At 63.9% G+C, this 25,729-nt stretch overlaps 2 protein-coding genes across 6 annotated transcripts in view; one reads left to right on the forward strand and one right to left on the reverse strand.

The window, feature by feature from the left end:
* FAM83G (family with sequence similarity 83 member G) overlaps positions 1 to 17,062 on the forward strand; it is a 28,267-nt gene extending 11,205 nt beyond the window's left edge. Inside the window, exons 2-5 of the mRNA XM_032498963.1 lie at positions 2,058 to 2,225; positions 8,855 to 8,979; positions 9,608 to 10,856; positions 16,068 to 17,062. Of these exons, the coding sequence (XP_032354854.1) occupies positions 2,058 to 2,225; positions 8,855 to 8,979; positions 9,608 to 10,856; positions 16,068 to 16,475 (1,950 nt within the window). The 3' untranslated portion in view covers positions 16,476 to 17,062. The remainder of the gene's footprint in view (positions 1 to 2,057; positions 2,226 to 8,854; positions 8,980 to 9,607; positions 10,857 to 16,067) is intronic.
* The window catches only part of SLC5A10 (solute carrier family 5 member 10), a 49,797-nt gene extending 24,353 nt beyond the window's left edge, over positions 1 to 25,444 (reverse strand). For 3 of the 5 annotated variants that reach the window (XM_032498965.1, XM_032498966.1, XM_032498964.1), the window contains exons 1-9: positions 25,288 to 25,443; positions 22,442 to 22,513; positions 22,084 to 22,188; positions 21,695 to 21,754; positions 20,909 to 21,013; positions 18,598 to 18,703; positions 18,260 to 18,340; positions 16,624 to 16,829; positions 11,403 to 11,538 (exon numbers count right to left, since the gene is read on the reverse strand). In XM_032498965.1, coding sequence (XP_032354856.1) covers positions 11,403 to 11,538; positions 16,624 to 16,829; positions 18,260 to 18,340; positions 18,598 to 18,703; positions 20,909 to 21,013; positions 21,695 to 21,754; positions 22,084 to 22,188; positions 22,442 to 22,513; positions 25,288 to 25,401 — 985 coding nt within the window. In that variant the 5' untranslated portion in view covers positions 25,402 to 25,443. Of the gene's footprint in view, positions 1 to 11,402; positions 11,539 to 16,623; positions 16,830 to 18,259; positions 18,341 to 18,597; positions 18,704 to 20,908; positions 21,014 to 21,694; positions 21,755 to 22,083; positions 22,189 to 22,441; positions 22,514 to 25,287 lie in introns of all 5 variants that reach the window. The other 2 variants (XR_004326718.1, XR_004326717.1) reach the window with 1 other exon arrangement.
* Between the last annotated feature and the right edge of the window lie 285 nt (positions 25,445 to 25,729).

Below are 25,729 nucleotides of genomic sequence, written 5' to 3' on the forward strand. Positions count from 1 at the left end.
ACTGTCAGCCGGCACCGAGCCCAATGCCTGGGACCCCAGGGGGGTGCGCTGGTGGGGGGCAGGCCCCAACAGACCCAGTGCAACAGCAGGCAGCCTGGACCAGGTGCCCCGCCTGCTGGAGGGTGATGCGGGGACGACGCACGTGGGGCGGGTCCTGCTGGGCACGTCCCCAGCCTGGGCCCCGGGCAAGCCTCGTCTCCCATGGTGGGCTGAGCCCTCTCCAGGTTGCCACGTGAGGCCATGGCCTGCAGGAGGGCAGGAGTGGCCATGGAGCTGTGGGGCCCAGGCCAGAGGGTCCCTGCTGCCACCCTCCTCGGGGTCCCATCACCCTCCACTGGTGAAGGCCAGGGCTGTCGTGAGCCCACCAGCTCTGACACCGTGTTTCGTTCGGCCTCATGTCCACCCCTGACCCAAGCAGTCTCTGGCCCTTCTGTGCACATCTGCTGGGGTGGGGAGCTCACCCTCTCCAGACTCCTGCCGAATGCAAGCCGGCTTCCTCAGCCGGCCTGACGTCCGCCTCCCCGGCTTCCCCTGCCGTCCCAGCCCCTGCATGCACTGCACCTGCTCCCTTGGCCCCACCTGAAACATCCCTCAGAGACTCAAAGAGTGAGCGGTTGTCCCCAGGGGCCAGAGAAGACCCTGAGCCTCAGCCACCAGGGAGCCCTGGCTGTTCCCACAGGAGAAAGTTGGGCCCAGAGAAGCTAGGTGTCTGCTCAAGGTCACACAGAGGTCGTGTCCGCGGAGGGCAGGGAGGAGCCCCCAGAAGTACGGGCTTTGGTGCCAGATGCATGACCAGCATTAGCAGGGGCCCGGGGCCCAGGAGGAGCTGAGACGGGCCTGTAGGGCCAGCGGTGAGCTCACAGGAGTGTGCAGACATGTCCCTGGCAGGCCCCAGGTACCTGCCAGGCCACCTTCCTGGCAGGGGTTGGGGTAAGCCTGGCTCCCCAGCGGGCCTCGGTAAGTTCTAGCCTGACCATCCCTTGCTTGTCATGTGGCCCAGGCCACCACCCCTGCTGGCCTGTGTGAGGCTGCCCCAGGGGGTCCTCAGACCCAGGATGGGGGCCATGGCGCCCACCCTGGAGGGTGGGAGGGGCTGGAGATCTGTCAGGGTCAGGGGCACCCGGCCTCGGTCTGACATGCTCCCTCTGCTGCCCAACATGACAGGGATGGGGAGTGAGAGGCTGAAGGCCAGAGCCTGATGGTCACTGAGCCCCACCAGGTCCAGGCGCCCGCTGGCCACCCCCTGGCCTTTCCCTGTGTGGCCCCGCCCACCAGGCCTGGGCCCTGTCACTGCCTGTGTTGGACAGTGGCCGGGCTGGGGTGGGGTCGGTGCATTCTGACCTCTGGGGCCCCACCCTGAGCCAGCCCAGGAGGCGGAGTTCAGCTGTTGTGGCACAGACGCTGTCAGGTGACAGGAAGAGCATGCATGCTGGTCTGGGCTGTCGAAGCAGACGGGAGAGGTGGCAGCAAGGGAGCCTGCCAGCGTCCACACTGGCCCGGGAACCTGGGGCCGACCCCCTCCCTGGCTGTGGGCACATCTGGTTCATCTCAGCGTCCCGGTGGGGTGGGGGGAGGGTGTGGCTCAGGCTGCCCTGCTCTGGAATGCAGCCCAGGAGCAGACCGAACGGCCCTGGGCTGAGCCCTGACCCCCGGGAGGGACCTCAGGATGTGCACCCTTCCGACTGCAAGCCTTTGAGAGCCCGCCCTTCCCAGGCTCCTCCCGTGGCTTCTCTTCCCTCCACACTCCTCGCCTGCCGGCTACTGGGCTTTGTTGTCCGCGGTCTTGCTTTACAGAGACAGCAGGGTCGTGGGCTGTGCTCCCTTCCCTTCTTCCCGCTGCCCCAGAGAGTCCCATCTGCACTACCCCGGGTTTCTTGTGACCCGAGTGTTGAATCTACATCAGCAATCCAGGGCCAGAAAGGACTCCGGCTCATCACATCGCCGTCCTGGCCCTGAGCTGCGGGGAGCAGGGCCAGGGTGCAGGTGCCCGGAGCGGGTGGTGGGCAGGGTCCCACTGCCGCACTGCCTCACGACCCTGTGTCCTTTCCTGCTCACAGGTGATCGCGGTGGTCATGGACATGTTCACCGATGTGGACATCTTCAAGGACCTGCTGGACGCCGGCTTCAAGAGGAAGGTGGCCGTGTACATCATCGTGGACGAGAGTAACGTCAAGTACTTCCTGCACATGTGCGAGCGGGCCCGCATGCACCCGGGGCACCTCAAGGTGAGCCGGCTGGTTGTGAGTGACTGGCTTGTCATTCAGTCAGTTGACAAACACTTGGAGCACCTGGCCTGTAGGTTCGGAGCCAGGCACATAGGGTTCAGTATCCTCGAGCCGCCCACCAAGCGGCCACACAGCCTGTGCTCACGCGCCCTGGGGCACGGGACAGCACCTGGGAGCGGCTGCTGAAGCGCACGCGACGTGCTGCTTCGCAGGTTGTTTCAAAGCAGCCGGTGCCGCAGTGGCCACCGCCAGTGACCCTGGCCCCACGTGGAGGGCTCCCACTCCCACGAAGTCCTTTCTTTCTCCGTATAACGTCCACCCACAGCTTATATCTCCGACAGACGACGCTCCCTTGGGCCGAGGTCAGGGAGCGCTTCTCTGATGGCTGCGCAGTTGAAACGGATTTGAGGAGTAAGAGCCGAGTAGAGAAGGACGCAGCGGAGCAGAGGCGGAGGGGCAGGGCGGCCTGGGTCCTCAGCACTTTGCTGTGTGTCCTGGGCACGTCACCTCCTCTCTCTGGACCCCAGGATCTCACTGGTCCAACAGAGGGGCAGAGGGGCCGTACGGCTGGGCTCTTCTGCTCAGACCCCCTGGAATTTAGTGCCTTGCTTGGGGGTGGGGGAGCCCTGTGTCCACCCAGCCATTGCTTGGCACCAGCTGTGTGCAGCGCGTTTCCTGGAGTACAGATGACCCTGCAGAAGGACAGCCCGGGCCTCGTCACGCAGCCGCTCCTCTGGACAGCCCAGCAGGAGGGCAGCTGTTTCATTTCACAGATCAGGGAGTCACTTACTGCTAGTGTGTTGAGGATCAGGGAGGGGGGCAGCACCGAGCCCCTGGGCAGGTCAGGATTCCTCGGGGTGACGCCAGGCTGGTTAGCAGGAGGCTGGGCTCCTGCGCCTGTAATTTGTCAGCATTGAGTGATCCCCCCTTCCCCACCCCAGCTGAGTCCTTTCAAGTGGGTGTGAGCTCTCTGGGCGGTGAGTCTCTGGCTGTTGGGACATTTTTATGTGGTCTCCCTGGCGGGTTGACCCCACGCCGCATGCTCACCCACTGCCCGCCATGTAATTAGCACCAAGAACTGACTCCCGGGCAGACAGCTCATGCCAGAGAGTCCAGAGTGTGGAAGAGGCGTCTTTTGAAAGGTGACTACAGAGGCCTCAGCCCTGTGGGCAGCAGACCACAGAGTCCAGCCCTCTGCCCGTGCTCGGGAAGAGACTGACGGGCACCCCCCGGCACCCCTCCCCCATGCCCAGTGGGTATGCTGCGCACGTCACGTCCCTCTGTCCCCATGCATCCCCCCCATCTGGTGGGTGGATGAAGAGACAGAGAACGGCAGGTCTGTGCTGAGTGGGGATCCAGACCCTGCATGGCTGCCCCAGGGGCCTCGCCCCAGCCAGTGCCCCAGGCTCTTCTCAGCAGGGAAATCCCAGATGCCAGGCTCCCCACAGTGTCCGGAGCCCCCAGGAGGTGGGAGGCAGGCAGGGCTGGGCTGAGGACGCGGCTCTGGGCCGCACGGCTCCCTCCCCATGAGGCCGGGTCCTGCCAGCCCCCTCCACGTGGAGCAGTCAGGGACTCAGAATCCACGCGGCCCCCCAACTCCACCGCAGCCTGGAGCACCAGAGCCGGAAGGGGGCTGAGGCCTCCAGACCAGGCTCCCACTGGACGGATGGAGAAACTGAGGCCTGAGGACAGCTGGGCCCTGCCCAAAGGCGTTCCACCAAGTTGGGGCTGAACCTGAAAGCCAGTCATGGGAAGTTGGCCCAGACAAGAGGGCCACACACCCTTGGTGCCCATGTCCTTGGCTGAGGCTGCACCTCCCAGTGGGGCTGCCCGGCACTGCCCCCACAGGACCTGGTGTGGGGCCCTCTCCCTGAGCCTCCAGCACCCCACGGCAATCATAACCCTTCATCTGGTCGTCTGGGGGTGAAGGCAGGGGAGACGACGGTTGTAGGGTGCTCTGTGATGTAAGGGGGGGGGTCACACAGCTGCAGTAACAGGAAATGGCGACCCCGGGCGGAGGGTGTGAGGCCTCCTCACAGCTTGAAAGGAGGCTTCAGCCAGCAGCGTGGCGGCGGTTTCCAGCCCTCCCTGCTCTGGGGAGGTGCTGGATCTGCTTCGTGACACGCCCAGCGGCTGGACTCTGTGGGAAGGCCAGGCACCTTTGTGGGAAGGAACGTGGGACCCTGGCCTCCTCATCCTCGCCACTGAGCCCGCCCCTTCCCAGGCTGGGCAGGTGGCCAGAGGCTCCTGTGGGCCCAGCCCGGCCAAGTGTCACCTTGTCGAGAGCCTGCCTCCCTGCCCGCAGGCCGGCTGGGCCCGGACCTGTCTCGGGAGCATTTCCTTTGCCGGTAATCCCTGGGCCCGCCCTCGGCGCCTGCCGCCCCTGCCCAGCTCTGCAGGGCCCTGCCCTCGGTCCTGTGGCCCTGGGCGTTGGCTGCGCCTGGTGGGGTCCTACATGTGACCCTGGGTCTGTTGGGAGCCAGTCTCGGGGCCACGCCAGGAGCCAGCCCTGAGCCCCAGCAGTGCACTGTGTAACCTTGGGCAGAGACACTCAAATCTTTCTGAGTCTTAGTCATCATATCTGAAAAATGGGAATATTGTCATTTATTTTGCAGGGAGGCCGTGTGGTGGGCAGGGCGCTCAGTAATGAACTCCTTTCCTGTCTTGTCTTCAGATGGGGGCAGCCGCGGCCCCTCCCATGGAAGCCCAGCTCTGGTCTGAGTGCCGAGAGCCTTCCCTTCTCTCTCTGAGCTACGGTCTAGCTGGGGACCCCTTACATCTCCCCCTCCAGGCAGCGCCACAGCCTGAACCCTGAGCCTCCACAGCGCGTTCTGGGAGCAGGTGCGGTACTGCCTGGTTTCCAAGGAGGCGGAGGATGTCTGCCAGCACCCGCCTCAACACGCGTGAGGTTCCGGCTGTCCCCAGGCGCCCCCACCTGCCGGCCCAGCTTAGCCCTGACTCCTTCAGGGAGGGAACGTGGAACGAGGACCCGTATTACAAATAGGAAACAGGCCTTGAGAAGAGGGCGCAGCCCTCTCACGCCAGGGCCCAGGGCAGGCCACATCTGGGGATGAGGCTGGGTCCTGAGGGTGCCCAGAGCCGGTGAGAGCCTGGCTGGGCCTCGAGGCTCACAGCTTAGGACAGGACTGGAGCTGTGAGATGCCTGGTGATCTGAAAAACTCGTTGGCTTTGTGCAGCCAAACTGGAAAAACCAGCAGCCACTTGGGCGAATGCTGGACCCATTTCTGATGAACAAAGAAGCACCAGGCAGGGTGTCTGTGGGAAGGTGCTGGGTGAGCATGTGCACATTCTGGTGCCCGGGCCTCCTCCTCTCCCGTCCTGCCTTCCCTGGCCCTGGGCTGGCTCTGCAGTGGACTCAGCACCCTGCTTCTCCGCCTAGAGGGTCTGCTTGGCAATCTCCAGAAATGTTTTTAATGGCCGTGATTGGGAGGGTAGTCCCGGCGCCTCGTGGGTGGTAGACAGGGATGCTGTTAAACAGCCCGTGACACACAAGACCTCCCAGCAGAGAGCCGCCTGGCCCAGGATGTCAGCAGGGCCGAGCGGCCTGGCCCAGGGGAGGAGCCGGGAGCCCCCAGCCCTGCCCCCCGCCCCCAGAGGTGCTTCCTGTCCCAGTGGCATGACAGCCTGGGGGAGGCCAGGGTGAGTGCTGGTCCCCCTGCCCCATTACAGAGAGTGACACAGGCCCTTGGGAAGAGAGCAGAGGCTGGCTGGGTGCCCAGCCTGTGGGACACGGTCTCTCTGTCCCTGTGCTCCGTCCACACTCCTGGCCTGGTCTTGCTGTCACCGGTCAGGCCTGGTCAGGATGCGTCCTCCTCCAGCCCAGAAGGTGCCAGCAGGCCCCTAGAGGGAACGGGTGGACGGGTGGAAGGTGATGGTCCTCAGTCCCTGGGGCTGGAGCCGCCCACTGGGAGGCCCCAGGCAGGTCACTCTGCTCCCCGAGCCCGCCTGACCATCACGCACAGCTGACAGTCCTGGCCTCCCTGGGCCGGGGCCCACACCGACCCAGCTGTTTCCTGGCCCTTTGTGTTGGCCCCCACCTGCCCACTGAGTGGGAGGGACCACACCCTGTGGCGCTCGCTGCGCGTCACAGCGCACTGCAGGGCCGCCCGTCCACGCCCCCTCCACGCTGGGCCAGGAGCGCCCCCCGGTGGATGAAGCCCTGCCCAGCCGTCCTCCCCAGAGGCCCCTTCAGGGGCCGATCCCTGCCCCGGCCAAGTACGAGGAAACAGGTTCCAGCGGATCTGGGGACTAGCCAGGGCACCCCACTTGTCCTCCACCCTGCCTGCTGCCTGCTCTGCTGGGGGCATCCCAGGCTCAGAGACAATGCGGCTTTGTGGGATCCTCCACACCTCTGCTCCCCGGGCCCTGAGTGCTGAGACGTTACCTCATCTGGGCCAGGCCCCACGGGGCGGGACCCACCCAGGAACAAACAGCTGGGGAGCTGCTGGGGTGGGGGAGCTGCCACAGGCCCCCGCCTGCTCCTGAGCCCCAGGGCGGATGGGCCTAGTGTTTGAGGCCAGGCCCCCAGCGTGCAATCAGGGAAGCGAAAGCTCAGAGAAGGCCAGAGACTTGCTTAGAGTCACACAGCACATCTGGTGCAGCTGGGGCCTGCCTCTCCCAGGGACTGAGTCACTGAGATGTAGGTGGTGACCTTCGGAGCCCTTCATGGGACAGGCTTTGGGGTGGGTGGGGACAATGCTGGTGAGACGGAAACAAGGTGCTGGCTGTGTTCCCTGGCTGAGAAGAGGCCTGTGGCCCCAGCTCTGAGCCAAGGAACCCACAGAAGCCACGAAGCTGGGCCGCGGTCAGGCGCAGGTGACAAGGGAAGGCCTCACACCACCTGCAGGGTCTTTGTTCAGACTTCTGTTCCCCGAGCGTGCTCCGCGTTGGGTACAAAGTCACGGGTACTAATTGTCCTGGGCTGCAGCCAGCTTCCTGCTTAGCTGGCTGTGAGCTGGCTGTGTGCAGACAGGCAGCTGGGGAAGGGGGCAGGGGAGCCAGCCTGGGGAGCAGGCCCAACAGGATGACTGCCCCCGCCATGGCCAGGTGGGCATCCATGGGGACCTGCCCCTCAGCCTCTGTGGACTCTGCCTTGGGGCTCCCCTGAGCAGAGGGGTCCGGCGCCCATCACAGAGGGGACAGAGGTGGGCTCCAGGGCTCTCCGTTCTCCCCGCTGCCCCTGCCCTGGACTAGGCCCCACCCTCCTGCACAGAAGCCCCTCCCCATCCTCTACCTTCCCGCTCCTTTCCCGAATCCTCCAGCTGGAGGCCAGAGCTGTCCTTGAGGGCAGCTCCACCTCGTGCTCCCCACTCTAAATGCTCCATGGCTCCCTTCTGTCCTGTCCCTGCTGGGCCCCAAGCGGCCTTAGGGTCTTTCATCGGCACCTGGCCGGGCTCGCTCTGCAGGATCCGTCACCCACCCTCCTCCCCCGATGTCCTCGAACGTTCGGCTCAGTCAGGACGCCACGCTTGCTGCCGGGCCTCTGTGGTCCCGAGTCTGGAATGCTGCGCCCTGTTCCTGCCCCACCACTCGCCCTACCTCGACTTTCACACAGCAGCCCAGACGGCAGCCCCGCCTGGGAGCCTCCGCTGCCCCCCACAGTGGGTCGTTACTTATCTGCTTCTCCCTCTCCTCCAGGGTGGGGTCTTTGTCACTGTCACCTCTGTGTCTGCAGCTAGGGACCTCGGCAGGGGCCAAGTTAACTACGGGGGCCAGTGAGCAGGCGAGGGCAACAGACGGGGATGTCCCAGGAGGTGGGAGGGCCCAGAGGCCTCGGAGGGAGTGAGACTCCTGTCTCAGGGGCCTGTGCGGGGTTTCTGTCCTGGGCAGGTGTCCGGTGCACTGGGACTTGTGTTAACACGGAATTCCTGGCCCTGGTCTTCCTGAGTTGCACCTGGGGCAGCCAGGAGCCTGTATGTCTAACAGACGGCCTGGGCAGGCTCCCATCCGTGAGCCCACGTCCGCTTCCCGCCCTGAGCCTCTACCTTGGGGTGCCCTCAGCCACCCCCTCGACTCCGGGTCGCAGCCAGGCCCGCCCCGCCCTCCTCGCGGTCTGCTGTGCCCACCACCAGCTTTTCACACGGATCAAAGACGTCTCCTGGGGAATGTCCATCAACTCCGTACGGGGGGTGGGGGGGGGTGCTGTGCAGCCAGAGTCCAGAGAAAGACCTCGGACACAAGGCCATGCTCGGCCTGCATCTGCTTAGGACACCCAGGAGACCCCCCTTCCCTCGGGCCTGCTCCTGAGCTGACGGTACAAGCCTAGTGAGGAGGGAGGTGTGGCCACTTCTGGAGCCACTCCCGGGACTGCGCAGTGGGCTGGCCCGCGGGAGCAGGAGAGTTTGCCGGGAGCCCTGCCTTCGGTGCGTGGTGTGCGGGGCTCAGGGAACAATAAGAGCCGTGTTGGGGGACCAGGGAAGAGGCCCGGCTAGTCCCCCACCCTGGGAAGGCCTCAGATGGCCCCCTGCCTCCCCAGCTGCACCCCCAGCCGTCAGCGGACCTTCCTCAGCGTGTCCTTCCCATCCCACGGTCCCCCGAGGCCCCCCTGAGCCCCGGACGGTGTGTCAGTGCCGTTGCCATGTAATCCTGTCCCCTGTCCCCCAACACAGAATCTCAGGGTGCGCAGCAGCGGAGGAACCGAGTTCTTCACGCGGTCGGCCACCAAGTTCAAGGGCGCCCTGGCCCAGAAGTTCATGTTCGTGGATGGAGACCGGGCCATCTGTGGCTCTTACAGGTGAGCGTCTGGCCTTCTGGGGGCTGCGGGAGCGGCAGCTCCAGTTCCCAGCTGGTTTCTGCCCTTAATCCTGCCTTGTGACACCCCGGTTATTCCAGTTCATGGGCCCCAAAACTGCTGAGGTGTGAATGGGGTTGGGCACGCCCGCCTGTCTCCGGAAGCAGGCAGGGGCGGGCCTTTGTCCGTGAGACTGTGGTTCCAGCCTCGAGGTGTCAGCAGCCCAGAGGTGGGGTGTGGGCCAGGCCCACAGGACGGTCACTCAGAGCCTCCCTCGCGGATGGGGCCGCTCAGGGGTCAGAGGGTCGGAGCCACCCACGGCCACATGGGGGATGGGGGTGACAAAGACACCAATGTCGGCATAAGCGCCTGTGCTGGATGACACCAGGTGTCCAGGGCTCCACACCAGGTGGGGGGTGGGGCTCGTGGAGGGGCTTGCCTGGGGCCCCAGACTCCACTCTGACCCTGCTCACTTCTCAGTCCCTTCTGTGCCACAGTCTGGTGGAAACTGGCCATGGGTGCGCAAGTGGGGCTCACTTAGAAGCCCACTGCAGGGCCCGGGGAGGACTCCCCAGTCCTGGGACCGGGGCCTCGCGTGCCTGACCTGGCTGCCCCGCCCCCTGTGTTGCAGCTTCACGTGGTCGGCCGCGAGGACGGACCGGAACGTGATCTCCGTGCTGTCCGGCCAGGTGGTGGAGATGTTCGACCGGCAGTTCCAGGAGCTGTACCTCATGTCGCACGGCGTCAGCCTCAAGGGCATCCCCATGGAGAAGGAGCCGGAGCCGGAGCCGGTGCTGCTGCCCTCCACGGTCCCGCTGCTGCCCTCGGGCACCGTGGCCAAGAAGCTCGTCAACCCCAAATACGCGTTGGTCAAGGCCAAGAGCGCCGACGAGATCGCCAAGGCTTCTTCCGAGAAACAGGGCGCCACGAGGTCCCCAGCAGGGCGGGGCCCAGCGCCAGCCGACCAGCCAGGGGACCTCCCCGAGCCACCCTCCTCCATCCACCCGGGGCTGCTCAACCTGGAGCGGGCCAACATGTTCGAGTACCTGCCCACCTGGGTGGAGCCGGACCCCGAGCCTGGCAGTGACATCCTGGGCTACATCAATATCATCGACCCCAATATCTGGAACCCGCAGCCCAGCCAGATGAACCGCATCAAGATCCGAGACACGGCCCAGGCGGGGGCCCAGCCGTGGAGGCAGAGCCAGGGTTGTGGCCCCGCGCCCGTGCCCCGCGCCTCCACGCCCAGCGCCCCCCAGGACGGGGTCCCAGCCGAGAACGGCCTCCACCAGGGGGACACCGAGCCACGGCCCCCTGTACCCAAGCCCCGGACGGTCCCCGTGGCAGACCTGCTTGCCCGGGAGGGCGGCGGTGTGGGCTGGGCCCTGGAGACACCAGAAGAGGAGGCGCCCCAGAATGGGACAGACCACGGGCCGCCCAGGACAGAGGGCCCAGGCCATGCCCCGCTCCTGCGGCCGCCGTCTGTGACCCAGGGTGACCCGGATGGCGGGGGCGCGGTGGTTCCCAACGGGCTGGACGGGGAGGAGGACGATGATGACTACGTGACCCTCAGTGACCAGGACAGCCTCTCAGGCAGCTCCGGCCGTGGCCCCGGTCCCCGGAGGCCCTCAGTGGCCTCTTCTGTGTCCGACGAGTATTTCGAGGTGATGGATCGGTCAGCCACTCTCCAGAGGCGCTACTCGGAGCAGGTGGCCAACGGGCCAGCCCAGCCACCCCGCCGACAGCTTAGCGCCCCCCACATGACCCGTGGGACCTTTGGTGGACCCCTGGCTGGCTCATGGGCCCAGGGTCGGGAGAGAGAAGAGGTGGGCACTCTGAGGAGGATACAGGCCCCACGCTCCGCTGACAAGGAGGCACAGGTGGGTCAAGGTCCCTGTGCACCTGGGCGCTCCCAGCACCTCCCCCAGGCCTGAGCGCCCAAAGCTGTCACGTCCTGGGCTACTGCGTCCCCAGCGCAGATGACTCTCCTTGTTACAGACGGGGAAACTGATGGATGGGGGTGGGGTAGCAGCCACGCAGGGCCACATGCAGCAGGTCATCCATTACCCACTCGGGACCCTCAGCCCCACATCTCTTAAGAGGCAACCTGAGCCAGCTACCAGAAGCCGAAAGGAAACACACTTAATGCACCCAGGGTTTCAGGTGTGCGGTGTTCGTGGGTGGTGTGCACCCTACTTTGTGGACGAGGAAATGGCGGCGGCACAGAGATGTTCCCTTACCCCGAGGTCACAGCAGTGGGTCCTCTTTGCCCGGACCTCATGCCAAGCCCCCTCTGTGTCGATCCCTTTGGTTGTGGTCCTGGGGACCACTCTCCACCCCTCTCCCCCAGGCAGGAAATAGCGCGCCTCCTCCCAGTGACCCTACAGAGCAAGGCCAGAACTCTGGGCACCTGCAGCCTGTCCTACCTGGGAACAGCACGCGGCTGACCATGCCCGGCATGACGATCAGGCCCATGGGCAGCATCTTGAGGTAGCTGGCCAGGATGGAGCCCCCCTTGGCGTGGTTCAGGTCCCGGGCGGACAGTGACCGCTGCACGATGACCTGGGGGCGCGAGAAGGGAGTGAGTCCTGCCCCTCGAGCTTTCTCCCATGGGCTCAGGGAGCGTGTGAGGGGATGCTGTCCCGCTGGCCTAGACCCACCCAAGACGGACACAGCCGACCCTGACACCTGGCGGGCGGGTGGCATCCCGGCCAGATGCAGAGCTCACCTCAGCTGTCTGAGCATCTGGGGCCGCAGCTCTCTCTCTGGGGACTCTGTCTCCCCGTCTGTTGAGGAGGAAGATGTGGATCCCACCCAGCAGTTGTCAGGGCTGGAGGAGACCTGGGTGGGAGGGTCTCAGGGCCCCCCCATCTCCTGCACCCTCACAGGGGCTGGCAGGCTCACTAGCACCAGCTGTGCTCTGTGCCATTGGCCGAGGTCTGGAGCTCAGACCTGGGTTTGGGGAAGCGTGCATTTCAGTGGTGGAAAGGCGCCAGAAGCCCCCTGAGGGCTACTCCTCAGGTAACTTCAGGCAAATCCTAACGGGGCCTCAGTTTCCAGATCTGTGGAATGGGAGGAGAGCTGGGTGGTGGGAACTCATGGCATCAGATCCCTCCCAGATCTGGCATTAAGATTCTCTGATACATTTTTTAAGTTTGACTTTAAACAGCTTTCCCGAGATATAATTCACATACAGTTTAGCCACATACACTATATGATTCAGTGATTTTTTTGTATGTTCACACAGTTGTGCAATCTATAACTTTAAAATACAAGCATTTTTCTTCGGCTGCTCTGTAGTTTAAGTCACCTCCTACAATTCAGAAGTAGGAATTACTTGTGATTTTAACTCACTTTCCCAACATGCTAGGTTAATAGACAGCTCCAGCATCTATCTCCCTGTAAGCCACGGCTCTCGGTGGAGCGTTGATTATAGGGTGCCGGGTCTGGGTGAGCTCTAAAACAGATACTTCACAGGAAAACCAGGCGGGGATGGAGTGCCTGTCAAAGCTCTGGGGGTGCAGCTAATTGAATCCATTCGAGTGTTCCCTGGTGTCCACCTGGAGAACCCGCCCCCCATCACCAGCTGCCCGGCTCATCCTCCAGCACCTTTCCATCGACTGGAGAAAATAATCTGATTTTACGTCAAAGCCAAGGAAGGACCTCAGTGGGAAACAGTGGTCAGAAGCCTGTTCCTCGTCGGAGGATCTCAGGTGTCTTCTCTACCTGATCTCTTCCCATCTTTCCCAGCTTCTTGTCTGGGTTAAGATAACTAATGGAGCCAGGGGTCCGTGCCCAACCTCACGTCTAAGGACAGGGGCACAGCGGGGCACACGCAGACGCACGCCGCATATGCGAGAGCAGAGGCAGGCTTTGTTTCGTGCTCCTCGTTTCTGTCGCTGAACTTGAGTCCCTCTGTTTCCGTGAAAGTGACTTTTGTAAAGGCTAAAACCTGTTTGTCCGCATTCAGCGTCTGTCTCAGCGGCTCCTCAGTGCCCACGTGCGTCGAGTCCTTTAGAGAGACTGTCGTGTGGCTGCAGACACCCTTCTAACTGTCTCGGAGAAGGTAGCGTGAACATTGTGAACTCTCTCCTATATGGGACTCCTTGGATCAGAGATGAGTATTCCTCAAAATTTAGGCTCATGTGCAAGATCAAAACCATGATGAAGTTGTGCTCTGGAGACGTGCCCCCTGGCTCCTGCTGTATGCAGTCCCAAGCACAGAGGTCATCTGAGAGACCGAACAGCACGCGGACTCTGGCCGGACCACGTGTGAAAACAGCTCCGCCCCACAGCCTGCCCAGGCAGCCGCCCCCTTATCTACAGTCAGCAGCCCGGGAAGGCGGGCGGCTGTCGGAGCCCCGCAGAAAGTCAGATTTCTTTCTCCAGTAACAACCCAGGAAGCCACACAGTAACTTCTGTAACAATCAGCCCCAGGTGGCCGGGACCTAACTGATACCTGGCAGCTTCTCTAACTTGTGTCCCTACTTTCGGCTTGGGACCAATCAGAGAGGCAAACGCCCCCTTGACCAGTCTCGCGGGGCGCCCTGTTTCGTCAGCCCGGCTCCCTCCTCCCGAGGCCAGGAGCCTGCGGTCAGGGCTCCCAGAGTCCATCCTCTGTAAAGCTGCCCGCTTCTCCGCCTGCCTTCGAGTCTCTGCAGATGCGAGTGATGGGGGCCGACTCCCCTGCTGTAGCAAGCCCAGAGTAAACTGCCTTTGCTTTTCTTAAAAGAAAAACTCACAGGATGCCAGGGCGCGCAGCATCGGGCGCGCAGGACGGCCGGCGTCGGCCCTGCCTCTCCGCCAGCGGCGGTGGCCTGGGGCCAGGGCTTTCCTCACTCTGGGCCTCCTCGCCCTGTCTAGACCGTGAGAGGCTGGAGGTCTTCTCTGTAGACCTCCCCCTTCAGAGTCCTGTGATCACACGAGCCTGGGGCCGCGCTCCTCACGGGAGAGGAGTGTCCCTAAAACCCTGCACGTCGTCCGTGACTTCAGGCTGGCCGGGGCCTCCCTGCAGGTCACGGCTGCTGCCTCCCAGCCTCTGTGTTTGCCCCGCCTGCTCGCTCAGCCACGCAGCCTCCCTGAACCGTGGGTCCTCGCCTGCAAGATGGGATGTGACCACCGACCCTCAGGACTGCTGCAAAGCCTACGTGAGGCCACCGTGTGGACGGCCGAGCCTGAGCATGCAGGCTGCGAGCCCCCAGAGTCGCGGCTTCCACTGGGGTGCACCTCAGTTCAGCACGGCTCAGCACCACCCCAGGAGCGTTTGGACCCTGGCCCTCCACTTCAGGGATGTCCTGAACTGGCCTGGGCATCCCTCTCGTCGGCTGTGAGATGAGACAAGAACCCCTGGGAACACGGAACGCTGTGCCTGGCCTGTGGCCAGAGCCTGAAAAGTTGTGGCCGCTGTCAGGACTGACGCAGCTGCTGCTGAAAAGAGTTTGAAACCGCAGTGGCAGTGGGTGACAAAAACTGCACTGGCAGAGCGGGCAGCCCGGAACCCTCTGGTCTGTGCGCCTCCCCATGGTTCAGACCGGGCAGCTGAGGTCAGGGAGGGTGGGGCAACACCCCGATGGGAGCCCAGGCCAGCTCTCTGCCCCCTGGGCCTTCTGCCTCCTGTTTTCGTGGTTTTATTGGGTTCTAATTGAGTGTCACCTCCGCACTGTGGACGAGCTGGCAGACAGTGAAAAGTGTAAAGAAAAGGAAAACCTCCCGTGGTCTCAGCACGCAGAGCCGCCACCCTGTTCTGACCACGCCCTGGGGGTCTGCCCCGGCCCACGCGCTGAGCAGAGTCCTGCCAAGCCCCCGGGACCCAGTGGGCCAGTCCCTGCCATGTGGGGGTTCTGGTGCAAGGCCCAGGCGTCCCCCAGGCAGGCCCAGCCTGAGCGGGAGGTGGACGGGGAGGTGAGGCTGAGGCCAGGCGTGGGCCCCCAATACCAGGGGCACTCTGGACACCCTTGGGATCAGCAGTGTCCCGCCTCCACCTCCCCATGCGACCCTCATGCAGGAAGCAAGTCCCTTTCAGCCCTGACCCCCAGGCCGGGCTGTGTGCTGGTGCACTTGGCCTTCGTGGGAAAGTCTCCTGAATGCTGTCCCGCCCAGAGACACCAGTGCCCCGCCAGGCCATGCCGAGTGGGGAGGGAACAAGAGGCACCCTGGGGTGGAGGGGCTCCAGCTGGCCCCACAGGACAGCCCCGGCACCCACAGCACACCCTCCACTGCCGGCCTTTCAACCAGCATCTCACCCACCAGGCTGGCCCTCAGGCCTCCCGGGGGCGCTGGGAGGACACCTGCTGTGGGCCCAGCCTACGAGGGCATCTCAGGGCGCCCTGTCACAGGCAGGGAAACTGTGGCCCAGCCCCCCAACCCGGATGGTTTCCCAGGGTCACAGCCTGGGGAGGGTCTCCAGCAAGCATGTTCACTCAGGAGACACAGAGCGCCCCTCACCAGGCAGGCACTCTGCTCCGGCCTCAGTTCCAGCCTGTAGACGGGGCTGCCGGCCAGACCTACCCCGCAGGCAAGGCTGCCCCGTTCACCCCACTTGGCCTGGCTGCCTCCCTTCGTGGGGGGCCCTCGGGGCCGTGAGTCCAGAGGCAGGAATACTCATGAGGCCTGTGCCCACTGAGGGTCTGCTGCTTCCTGAGGCCCCTTCCCAGCCAAGTGCCGCCTGGAGCTGCCCAGGGCCTTGCAGGTGAGCAGGGCAGGGGCATCGTCTGCTTCTGCCCGGAGAGGCCACCAGGTGCGCTCACAGCCCGGGAGGGACTAATCAGACTCTGGAGGAAGACCCAGTCCTCCGCATTCACCACAAACTGGCCCAGGCGGAGGCACTGGCGTCCCATCCCACTTACAGATGGCGGAGGCTGGGGCAGGGGCAGCGGGGAGGGGGAGGCACGTGCCTTATCTCACCACAGAGTGCGGGATCGTTCCCACAGGGCCCCCCAGGGAAACGAGGCACAGAGTCGCAAGACAGACTTGCCCAGGGCCAGCAGGCAGACCCAGGTGTGCCGGCCGCAGCACCCCCAGGAAAGTCCTATGGGAACGGGCAGAGCTGCCCCAGGCCTTGGGTCTCACGCCCTCTGCTCTCTCTCCCCCAGGGTCAGCGGTTCCACCACTATGGAGTCTCTGCCTCGGGGACCAGGGATAAGGACGGCTTCCCACGGCCGCTGAAGACCCCAGGACCCCCGCGGTACCGCCCTGCCACCGACGGCACCCAGAGCTCCAGCAGGAAAGCAGGCCCGGCCGTGGCTGGCCCGCAGCACTGGCAGGCCAAGGGTGGCCCGGTGCCCCGCACGCTGCCAGGCCCTGGGAGCCCAGGGCCAGCCCGAAACGCCAGCCCCCTGGCCGACAGCAGGGCCACCGAGGAGCGCCCAAGTCCTTTCGGAATCCCGTACTCCAAACTGTCCCAGTCCAAGCACCTGAAGGCCAGGACGGGTGGTGGCCAGTGGGCATCGTCCGACTCTAAACGGCGGGCCCAGGCCCCCCGGGACCACAAGGACCCCTAGAACCCTGGGCCCAAGCCTGGAGCCATGCTGTCCACGGCCTCCGCCCCAGCCTGGGCTCACTGTGTGGGTGGATCCCGAGGCCTCCCGGGCCTCCCGAGCCTGCCCTGGAAGGCAGGAGGGTGGGGTGAGTGGTGACCTGGCCACTCACCTGGTCAGTGCACCAGTACCAGGTGGCCATGATGGTCAGGCCAAAGGTCATCCCAGTCCACGGGAGGTCCCCTGTGTAGGGGTCTCGGAACATGTGCATGGCGTCTGCCCGCGGCAGGTGGCAGGTCGTGTTGGAGATGGTCCTGGACGGGACGGCCCGGGCGTAGGCTGCTGCCAGCTGCTCATACCCACCAATCTGCTGGAAAGCTGGAGCGGGCGGGGCGGGACAGGGCGGTCAGCGGCTGGGGGCCTCCTCCCACCCCCACTGTCCTCATCTCACAAGTAGCTTCTTCATGCACCAAACTTGATTTTTTCCCACTTCACCTTTCCCAGTGTCTGGACAAGTACGGAGGGTAGAGGGTTTAAAGAAGGTGAATTCAGATGACTATTTTATTTGTATTTAAAATAATGCTATTAAATGAGCATTTTGCACACGGGCACCCAGTCTCCTGGCCTCTGGACGCCCGTCGGCCTCAGGCAAGGAGTTCTCTGCCCGGCTTCCCCCTCGACTGTCAATTCAGGGAAGCAAACCTATCTTTTCTTGGCAATCGAGGACTTTGCTGAGGAGTCTGAAGGGCCAAAGTCCTGACCCAGGGGCTCCCAGAGTCTAACTGAGAACAGCGGGGGTCATGTGACCCTGAGGGGAAGCAGACGTCCTGGGAGGCGCAGGGCCACCCTCAAGGCCACCACGCCAGCAGCCAGCCAGGCCGAGCCAGGGCTCTTCCCTCTGGAGCCTAGACCATGTCCACCCCTCACTGCTCCTGTCCACCCAGGGTCTGGGCCCACCTGTGACTTCTGCTCTGTCTGTGATCACCCCCGACCCACCCCTGCCCCAGACCAGGACAGGCTGCCTGGGCCCCTCTCCTGCCGTGGGCTCTGGGGCCCCTGGTCTGTGACGAGGCGGGTACACAGAAGCGCGGACAGCCCCGCTTCCCCATCTTTCCCTAGCAGGAAGCCCGCTGCCCGGACTCCAGGGGGCCCCCTTGGGGAGGGGTGGGTGCTCAGAGCAGGTGCACAAATACTACACGAGGGCTGGAAACTGCCCGAAACAGGACCTAGAGTCTGAGTCTGGAGGAGACCGCGAAGGCCTCTGTTCGCCCTCTGTGGGCTCCTCCTGGCTCTGCTTGCATACTCACTGGGTTGGGCGGCTCACTAGCCCCGGGAGCAGCCCATCCCCCACGGCCGAGCTTCCTGCCTGCTCCCAGACCAGTGTCCCCTGTCTGTCTAAAGCCCTCTCCTCCTCCGCTGCCTTTGTCCTGCGGGCCGGAACAGCTTCCTGGGATGTTGTGCATGGTTTTAAACAGTGGGAGATGTCCGGGCAGGTCTGCAGGCCCCTCAGTGTCTGCACACTGGCCCCAGCCCCTCCTCGCTGTCAGGCCCGGGGCCGGGCGCGTGCTGCTGGCCCTGCTTCCCGGGTCACGAGCTGCCCGGGGCGAGGGACACACGTACCACTGGCCAGCGGGGGTGGGTGGGGAGCAGGCGGCCTCTGTCGCCCCGGGGAGGCCACTGGGGGCTGACCACCTCGTGGTTTAACCTCCTGAGCCCACCCCCACTCCCAGCACCGACACCTGGGTCCCAATGGGCAGCACCCAGACCCCAAAGGGCCTGCTGCTGGGACAGCCCCCCACAGGCCTCACCTCTGACGGTCAGGATCACGGCCCCCACCACCATGATGAGCGTCTGCAGCGCGTCTGTGTAGATCACGGCAGCCAGGCCCCCTGTGGGTGGAGACGGGAGCTGGAGGGGGCCCTGGCCTCTGCCAGGAGGGACAGCTGTTCCACACCCACGTCCCCTGCCCTCTCACAGCTGGGAGAGCTGTGGGCCGGCAGAGCCAGCCTCATGAGTCCACTTGTCCGACTCCAACCGGCCACTTCCCAGGCTGTGGGACGAGGTGGCCCCTGCCTCCCGCCAGCCTGTTTCCCAGGTGTGTCCACCGGCCACATCCACACTCAGGCGGGGTTTCGGGGCGCCGCACCTGCGATGGTGTACAGGGCCGTGATGGCGAGCATGAGGACGGTGCACAGGTAGAAGTCCCAGCCCAGGCAGATGTGCACGAAGAGCGCCCCCGCGTACAGGTCCATCTGGGGGTGGGAGAGGAGCCTGTGCAGGGGCCCGGGGGACCGCGGGACCCAGAGTGCCACTTGCCCACCATGTGGCCTTGGTGCCTCGTGGACGAGGGAGGGGAGCCCCCCCACCCACCAGGGGCTGTCATGAGGGGGCGGAGGTCGGGGCCGTGGACAAGTGGTGCGCTGGGGGCGTTGCTGACGTTAGTAAAGTCCGAAATGGCCTCTGCCCACCAGGAACCAGCACTGCTGTTCAGTCTGGACCCTGCCTGGGATGGAAAAGAAGGCGCCCTGTGCCCTCAGTGCCCAGGGGTCCTGGAGAAGGAGTCCAGGAGGGCTTCCTGGGGGAGGGGAGGCCCAAGAAGCAGCCAACCCCTGGTGGATATTTATTGCATTCGGTCCCATGAGGTGTGCTGGGCACATAGTAGCACTGCAGATACATCAGTGAACAAAGGAAAAATGGGGGAGGCAGGAGACATTCTAATTAAATCATCAGCGTACCCGAAGTGGTGCGTGTGTGAGAGGGAGAGCAGCTGTGGGCCCTCCAAGAGAGTGAGGGGGCAAGCCATGTGGATACCCAGCAGAAGAGCTTCCTGCCAGAGGACAAAGCAAGTGCAAACGCCCTGGGGCAGGGTCATGCCTCGTGTTCACAGTGTGGCTGGAGTGATGTGTGCAGTGGGAGAAGAGGGGGAGGTGAGGATCCTGTCGGCCACAGCTGGCCTTCACCCTGAGTGGCCTGGGCTGGGAGGACAGTGACGGAGCCCGGTCCCCCCAGCCCGTCTGAGGGTCCGAGCAGTGATCTCTGCCCCCTGCCACCCATCGCATGTTCTCTCTACAGACCAGTGTCCCGGCATGGGAGGTGGCAGCAGGCAGGCCCTGTGGTCTCCGTCTGGACAGGCTGCAGCTGGGATGCGTCCTGGATATGCAGACACTTGGGGCTTTCCTGGGGCTCCGCCCAGTGAGGTCAGGGCCTCTGGGGGCTGGCCGGGCACGTGCACTTCAAACAGCTTCAGCCCCAAGCCACCAGCCAGGGAGCCCCAGTCCCTCCCAGACTGATCCCAGCAATTAGCTTTCCTCCTTTTTCCCTCCTGGCTTCGTCCAGGCATCCCTGGCATCAGCGCTGAAGCTCCGGCCTTGAGATCAGAGGGTTGTCCCCATTTTATAGGTGGGGACACTGAGTCACCCCATCACGAAGTGGAGTCTGAAGTGCACGTCCTGGCGGCCTCAGCACTGGGGGGCAGTGGCTGGGCCCCTTGGGCTCTAAGTTTGGTCTCTGCCGGATTTGCCACAACCTTGAGCAAGTGACAGCCGCTCCCTTGGTCTCAGTCGTCTCTTAATGGGGCTGGGCACAAGCTGGCTTGTAGGGGCCCTTCCCACTCAGGCCGCTGCCATTCTGGGAGTCCCACCCAAGCTCTAGTGTGAGGTGTGGACTGTGCGGCAGAGCCGTCAACAGGACGGAACCCTGCGCCCAGGTGTCGGCCTCGCAGGACTGCACCCTGGCCTCCCCTCCTCTCACCTCTGTCCCCTCCAGCTTATCCTCTGGGAGGTACCAGAGGCAACAGCACAAACCTGACTGTGTCACGCCCCTGCTCAAAGCCCCAGGGCCCCTGGGCACTGCAATCCCGATCAGAACCCCCGGCCTCATCTCTCACTGCAGCCCTCTGGGCTGGAGGTGGGAGCTGGACTCAGTCCACTTCTGAGCCCTCGCAGGGAGCTGCAGCTGGAGAGGCTGGACGGATCAGGAGGGAAAACCGGAGGCCTGGTGCTGCCATGGAGCCCTGCAAGGCTGGGGACCAGCTCCTTGCCCTCCTGGCCTCAGGGCACTGCAGGCTCCCCCTAGTGGTGGAGCTGAACCACCTGACCACCACCGGCGAGAGGTGGCCGAGCCAGTAGACTGCAGGCGCCGGGCGCCCTCTAGTGGGCGGTCCTGGCTCACCTGGTGCCGGCCCAGACCCAGAACTCCGACACCCTGTATCCAGAAGCCCCGCAAAGCAGGAGTCATGAGACCTGTGTTCTCCCCTAATGTGTGCCCACTGCTGAGCCCCGCCCCCAGTGCCCCGGACCAGCTGTGTGGCCCTAGGCAAGTCAGTGTGCCTCTCTGGGCCTCAGTTTCCCCAGCTGTTAGACAAGGCAGAGACAGAGGAGAGATGTGAGGTACCTCCCAGGGGCCCTGGAGCGGGACGTTCCAGCTAAGCTGGCCGGAGGCTGGGGGGAGCAGCTCACCGATATCTTGGTGAAGACGGACAGCAGCAGCGACAGGACCGACAGGTACATGCGAATCCGCCAGCCTCCGTAGCGCTTCTGGATGTATTCAGGCATGGTGACAATCTGGAGGGGCAGGGGCAGGGGCTGAGCACTCCCCCGAGGCCACGGCCAGAGTTCGGGGCCAGCAGCTTCTCAAGGGCAAGGCCCCGGCCCGCTTCCCAACACTGTGAGCAGCGGGCCTTGCGTTCCAGGCGCAGGGTTCCGACCGCATCCTGAGGGGCTCAGGAGGGGAGAGGAGGCCAAGGCAGGAAGGGTGGGCTGGAAGGGCTGCGTCTGGAGACAGAGGGACAAGTCTGGAGGCCGTGAAGACACATCCAGGTGAGCTCTGGCTGGACGGGGAAGGAGGTGGTTGTGACAGACTGCGACCTCCAGGAAATGGGGTCCACTGGACTCAGTGACTGCCTAGCGGGGCTGGAGGAGTGGCAGAGTCAAGGACAGTGTCGTGCAGGTGTGCTGCCCAGGTGTGCAGCCTGCGTGCTCAGGCAGACGGAGCACCCCCCCCCCCCCGGAGGCCGCACACAAGCGCAGCAGAAACCAACATGCAAGGCACCGCCGCCGAGGTCCGAGGGGACCTGTCTTGGCGGGTTGATAGGGGTTAGCTGTACCAATGATGAACCCAGACCTGAGAGCTGTGGCTTCACTCACCCCCTTGGGAGTGAAGCCAGGGGTCCTGCCCATCATCACCCCAACTCCAACCAAGGCCAGACCCAGGGGGGCCAACCCAAGGCCCGGGAGCAGACTCACCTCAGAGGAGACGTAGATGGGCACGAACACCCACGCCAGGGCCAGCAGCACGTACGTGGCCTGAGGGGAACAGAGGCGGAGTGAGGGCCGCAGACGCAGGGACGCAGCTGGACCCCCGGGTCTGCAGGCCTGACTTCCCATGAGAGCCCCATCCCCTCCCGGCACCTCCAGAAGCAGATGGCCGGGCCAAAGCCAACGGCTCCCTCCCCGCTGGTCTCTGGCATTGTGAAGACCAGACTTCCCCAGGAACACTGCCCGCCTGGACACCGGCTGCCCCGGCTGCTGGGAGCTGCCCCTCCGGCCATCAAGGGGTAGGCTGAGGGAGCTCCATCCAGCGCCTCTCAAGGCTGCGGCACCCCCACAGCCTGCGCCCGCCCCTGGGAGCTCACGTTCCACTCGAAGCCTGCCACTGCCAGGCCTCCAGCTGCACCCGAGCCCGCCAGTCCGATGAAGAGGCCGGAGCCCTCGCTGCTGGCGAAGAGGGAGGCTCCGATCTGGGGGGGGAGGGAGGGAAAGGAGCTGGCTGCAGGCCCACCCAGTCTCCGAGCCCCCACTCTTTCCACGACTTCCACCGCCTGGTCTCTACACCCCCAGCTTAGGGGCCCCCTGCCGAGCCTCAGCCTGCCCATCACTGCCTGCTTGGGTCACTTGGGTGAGGAAGCCCTCAGGGATTCAGATGCTGGCTGACTGAGAGGTCAGCTGCGGCCTCACCGGCAGGAGGGGTGGGAGGAGTCAGGGTGCACTCACCGGCCACCACGTCATGTCCCGGCTCGCCAGGAAGTAGCCACGCACCGTGTTCCTGCTGGCTCGGCATGAGGACTGCAAGGACAGAGGCGGAGTTTGGAGCCCGCACGCGCTGCTGCTCCGGAAAACAGGCTGGTGGTTCCCCCAGGAGCTAAACACACAAGATACCCCATGACCCGCAGATCCCCTCCCAGGTATACATCCAAGAGGACTGAAAACAGGTGTTCAAACAAAACTTGTGCACAAATGTTCACAGCAGTGTTATTCACAACAGCCAAAAGGTGGAACCAGCCCAAATGCTCATCAACTGAAGGATGGATGGACGGACGGACGGACAAATGCAGTGCGGTCATACAACGGAATGTTACCCAGCTGCAAAAAGGAGTCCGTACAGACATGCGTCACAGAGTGTGTCAAGTCAATACAAGGCCGGGCTCCTCCTGACTTCAACTGCCTCCTCCCCGCTCCCCTGATATTTGATAGCCGAGGTGCCTGGCTGAATTGTCTGGGCCTACTGCCCAAAGCTTCTGCCTCTCCCCCACCTCAGCCCCTCCACCTTCCCTCTCTGCACTGGTGACCCAGCCACACCACGTGTGGCGCAGTCTGCAGACTCGCTGGTCTAGGCCAGGGCGGCCTCGTCCAGCTGTGCGGGCTGTGCACTGCACCGCCTCCAGAGCAGCTCTGTTCTTAGCCGGTGTCTTTTCCTGACATGTCTTCTCATCCTCAGGGACACAGTGGGTGTGGCCAAGTGCCTCCTGTTTCCCTGTCCCTTCCCAGAGGGCCTCGTCTTTCCCAGCAGCTGGTTTGAGTGGCCCCGACCCACGACCTCCAGCTCCAGCGGGCCTGTCGCACCCCTTCGCTGGCTCAGGGCCGTCCTGGACTTAAGAAGGTGCAGTCAGAGTACAGCTGGGATCGTGCCTCGCCTCCAGCGAGCTAGCCCCGGAAGCCAAGGCTCTGGGGCGGCTGGGGGCCACGTACACCTAGTTAACACTCACCGAGTGCCCCAGCTGGCAGAGTTACCCGTATGAGGGGTTCAGTCTTCACAAAGCCCCATGAAGTAGCTGTGGCTTCCAGAGGCGAAAAGACAAGGGGCCAGTAAGGGATTGAGCCAGGATTTGAACACAGGCTCAGCCAATAGGCTGGGCATCTCACCTCCATGAGGGAATTTGGGATCAGGACAGAGCCACACGTGGGCAGAGGCTGAGTGAATCACAGTGAAGTGCAGCTACAGCCCTGGAGCATACTGGACCTGAAGCCTTCCCTATTGCTGACTTTTCAGTATGGACGTCATTACATTTCCTTCATTGAGCTCATTTGGAATCGGTTTTCTGCCACATGTTAAGATACCCTAACAGATGCAAAGGCTCAGCTCAAGATCCCTTCTCCAGGAACACCTCCCTAGAGGCCGTCCCCTGGGCTCTTCTAGGCCCGACAACAGAGCCCCTTTGTGGGGCTGCAGCTGGCCAGCTTGCTCTGCCTGCGTTTGGGCCACGAGTGCCTGCATCTGATCGCTGTGGGATCGCACACTCCTTGCCTGGCCCAGCTCTCTTCTGCGTATGCTCACAGCTCTCTGGCCAGTGCACCTGCTGGGCCCACGTGGCCTGCCTGGAGGGACAGGTCAGAACTCCTGCAACCCCATGCCTGTGGCACCAGCTGCAGTGGGAAGGCTGAGCTGGGAGAGGTGGGAACTGGGCAGCAAGGCTGACGGCCCAAGCCACCGGGGGCAAACGGCACGGCCTCTGATGCCACCTCTGCCACCCCTGCTACCACTCCTGCCCCAGAACCAGCAGCAGCAGCAGGTCCATACCCGTGTGGGCCCTCAGGTAGGAGGCCCCCCCCTCTCTGGGACCTGGGACCTGGGACCAGGTAGGTCTTACAGATCTGACCCTGAGACCCAGGAAGCTGAAAGCCAGGCAGTCTCCCAGGATGCTGGAGCGGGGACATGACCTGCTCCGGGCCCCGCTCCCGGGTCCCGCTCCCGGCCCTCAGGCTTAGGCCATGGCCAGGGAGGACAAGAAGAGGGCACTCGTTCTTCACTCGCAGATGAAGACCACTGCCAGTCAGTGGCCTGGGGACCTCTCGGGACAAGGACAGGGAGCCTGATCTCTGCAAACCCAAGGCTGGCTGGCTTATGTCCATCTCCTGCCAGGAAGCCTCCAAGATCAGCGTTGTGAGTAGACAGGAGGAGCCCCTCCCGCTGTGCAGGGTCCTGGGGTTCACTGGGCAAGTCCCTGTCCCCTGAAGACGGGGTTCACTCGCAAACAGGGCTGCCTTCGCCCTGGGCCGTGGGAGGATGGGCGATACACAGCACCTGCAGTGCAGGGGCCCTGCGGCTGGGATCTGCAATGCCCTGAGTCACCTCTCTCTCTTACCAAAGGTGGGAGAAACTGGCTTATGAACTAGGCTAGGCTGGCAGACACAGAGTTGTTTGAAAACAAAGACCCCAGGCCCTGTGTGCCCCTCCCGGCGTCTGGATCCTGGCCCAGCTGGCATGGGTGCAGCCGGGAGCCCCTGTGATTCTGTCATTCAGGGAGATATTCACCCCGTGAGCCCATCTGACATCGGAGACGAGGCCAGGGGGACGCCGTGCTACGTCCAGGCCCCAGCTTGTCGGCTGCACAGGAGCCCCTGAGCTTCCCGCCCCATCTGCCCTGAGAGGCCTTCCTGTTCCTCACTTTAGAGCTTGAGAAGCCGCTGCCCGAAGAGAGAAAGGGGCTTGGTCAAGGTCTCCGACAAATCTCCCTGGGGCTGGGAGGAGGACCCAGAGGGCACCGGGCCTCCAGGGACTTGCAGGCCAGTTCCCACACCCCAGCGCCCACCCTGGCCAGCACCCACCACCATCCTCTCACCCATATGCCCACGGCCACGTTCAGGGCAAAATACACGGTGATGATGACGATGTCGGCCACGGTCAGCTGTGGCCCGGGACCGCGGGGGTGGCTGGTCGAGTTGTCTGCCGCCATCCTGCGGCAGGTGCCGGCTGTGAGTGGGAGGGACTGAGGGCCGGACCAGGGCAGTAAGGGCTTCCTGGCGGGCAATGAATTGATGATTAAACCGAGCTGGCCGGGGGCATCTCCAGCCCAGTGTGGCCCCGTGCAGGGAAGCTGCTCCAAAGTGCAGCTGCGTCTCCTCCGCCCCCAACCTGGTGGGCAGCGCGGGAGGGGGGACAGCTGGGGCAGGGAGCATCCTTCAACTCAGAGGCAGCTTGGGAAAAGTAAAGGGGTTTGATGGCCCCCAAGGCAACCAGAATAGCCCCAGAAAGAAAGGACTCATTACCTAATGGGTGGCCCA

Source organism: Camelus ferus, chromosome 16 (assembly GCF_009834535.1).
Source record: "Camelus ferus isolate YT-003-E chromosome 16, BCGSAC_Cfer_1.0, whole genome shotgun sequence".
Classification (NCBI taxonomy): domain Eukaryota; kingdom Metazoa; phylum Chordata; class Mammalia; order Artiodactyla; family Camelidae; genus Camelus; species Camelus ferus.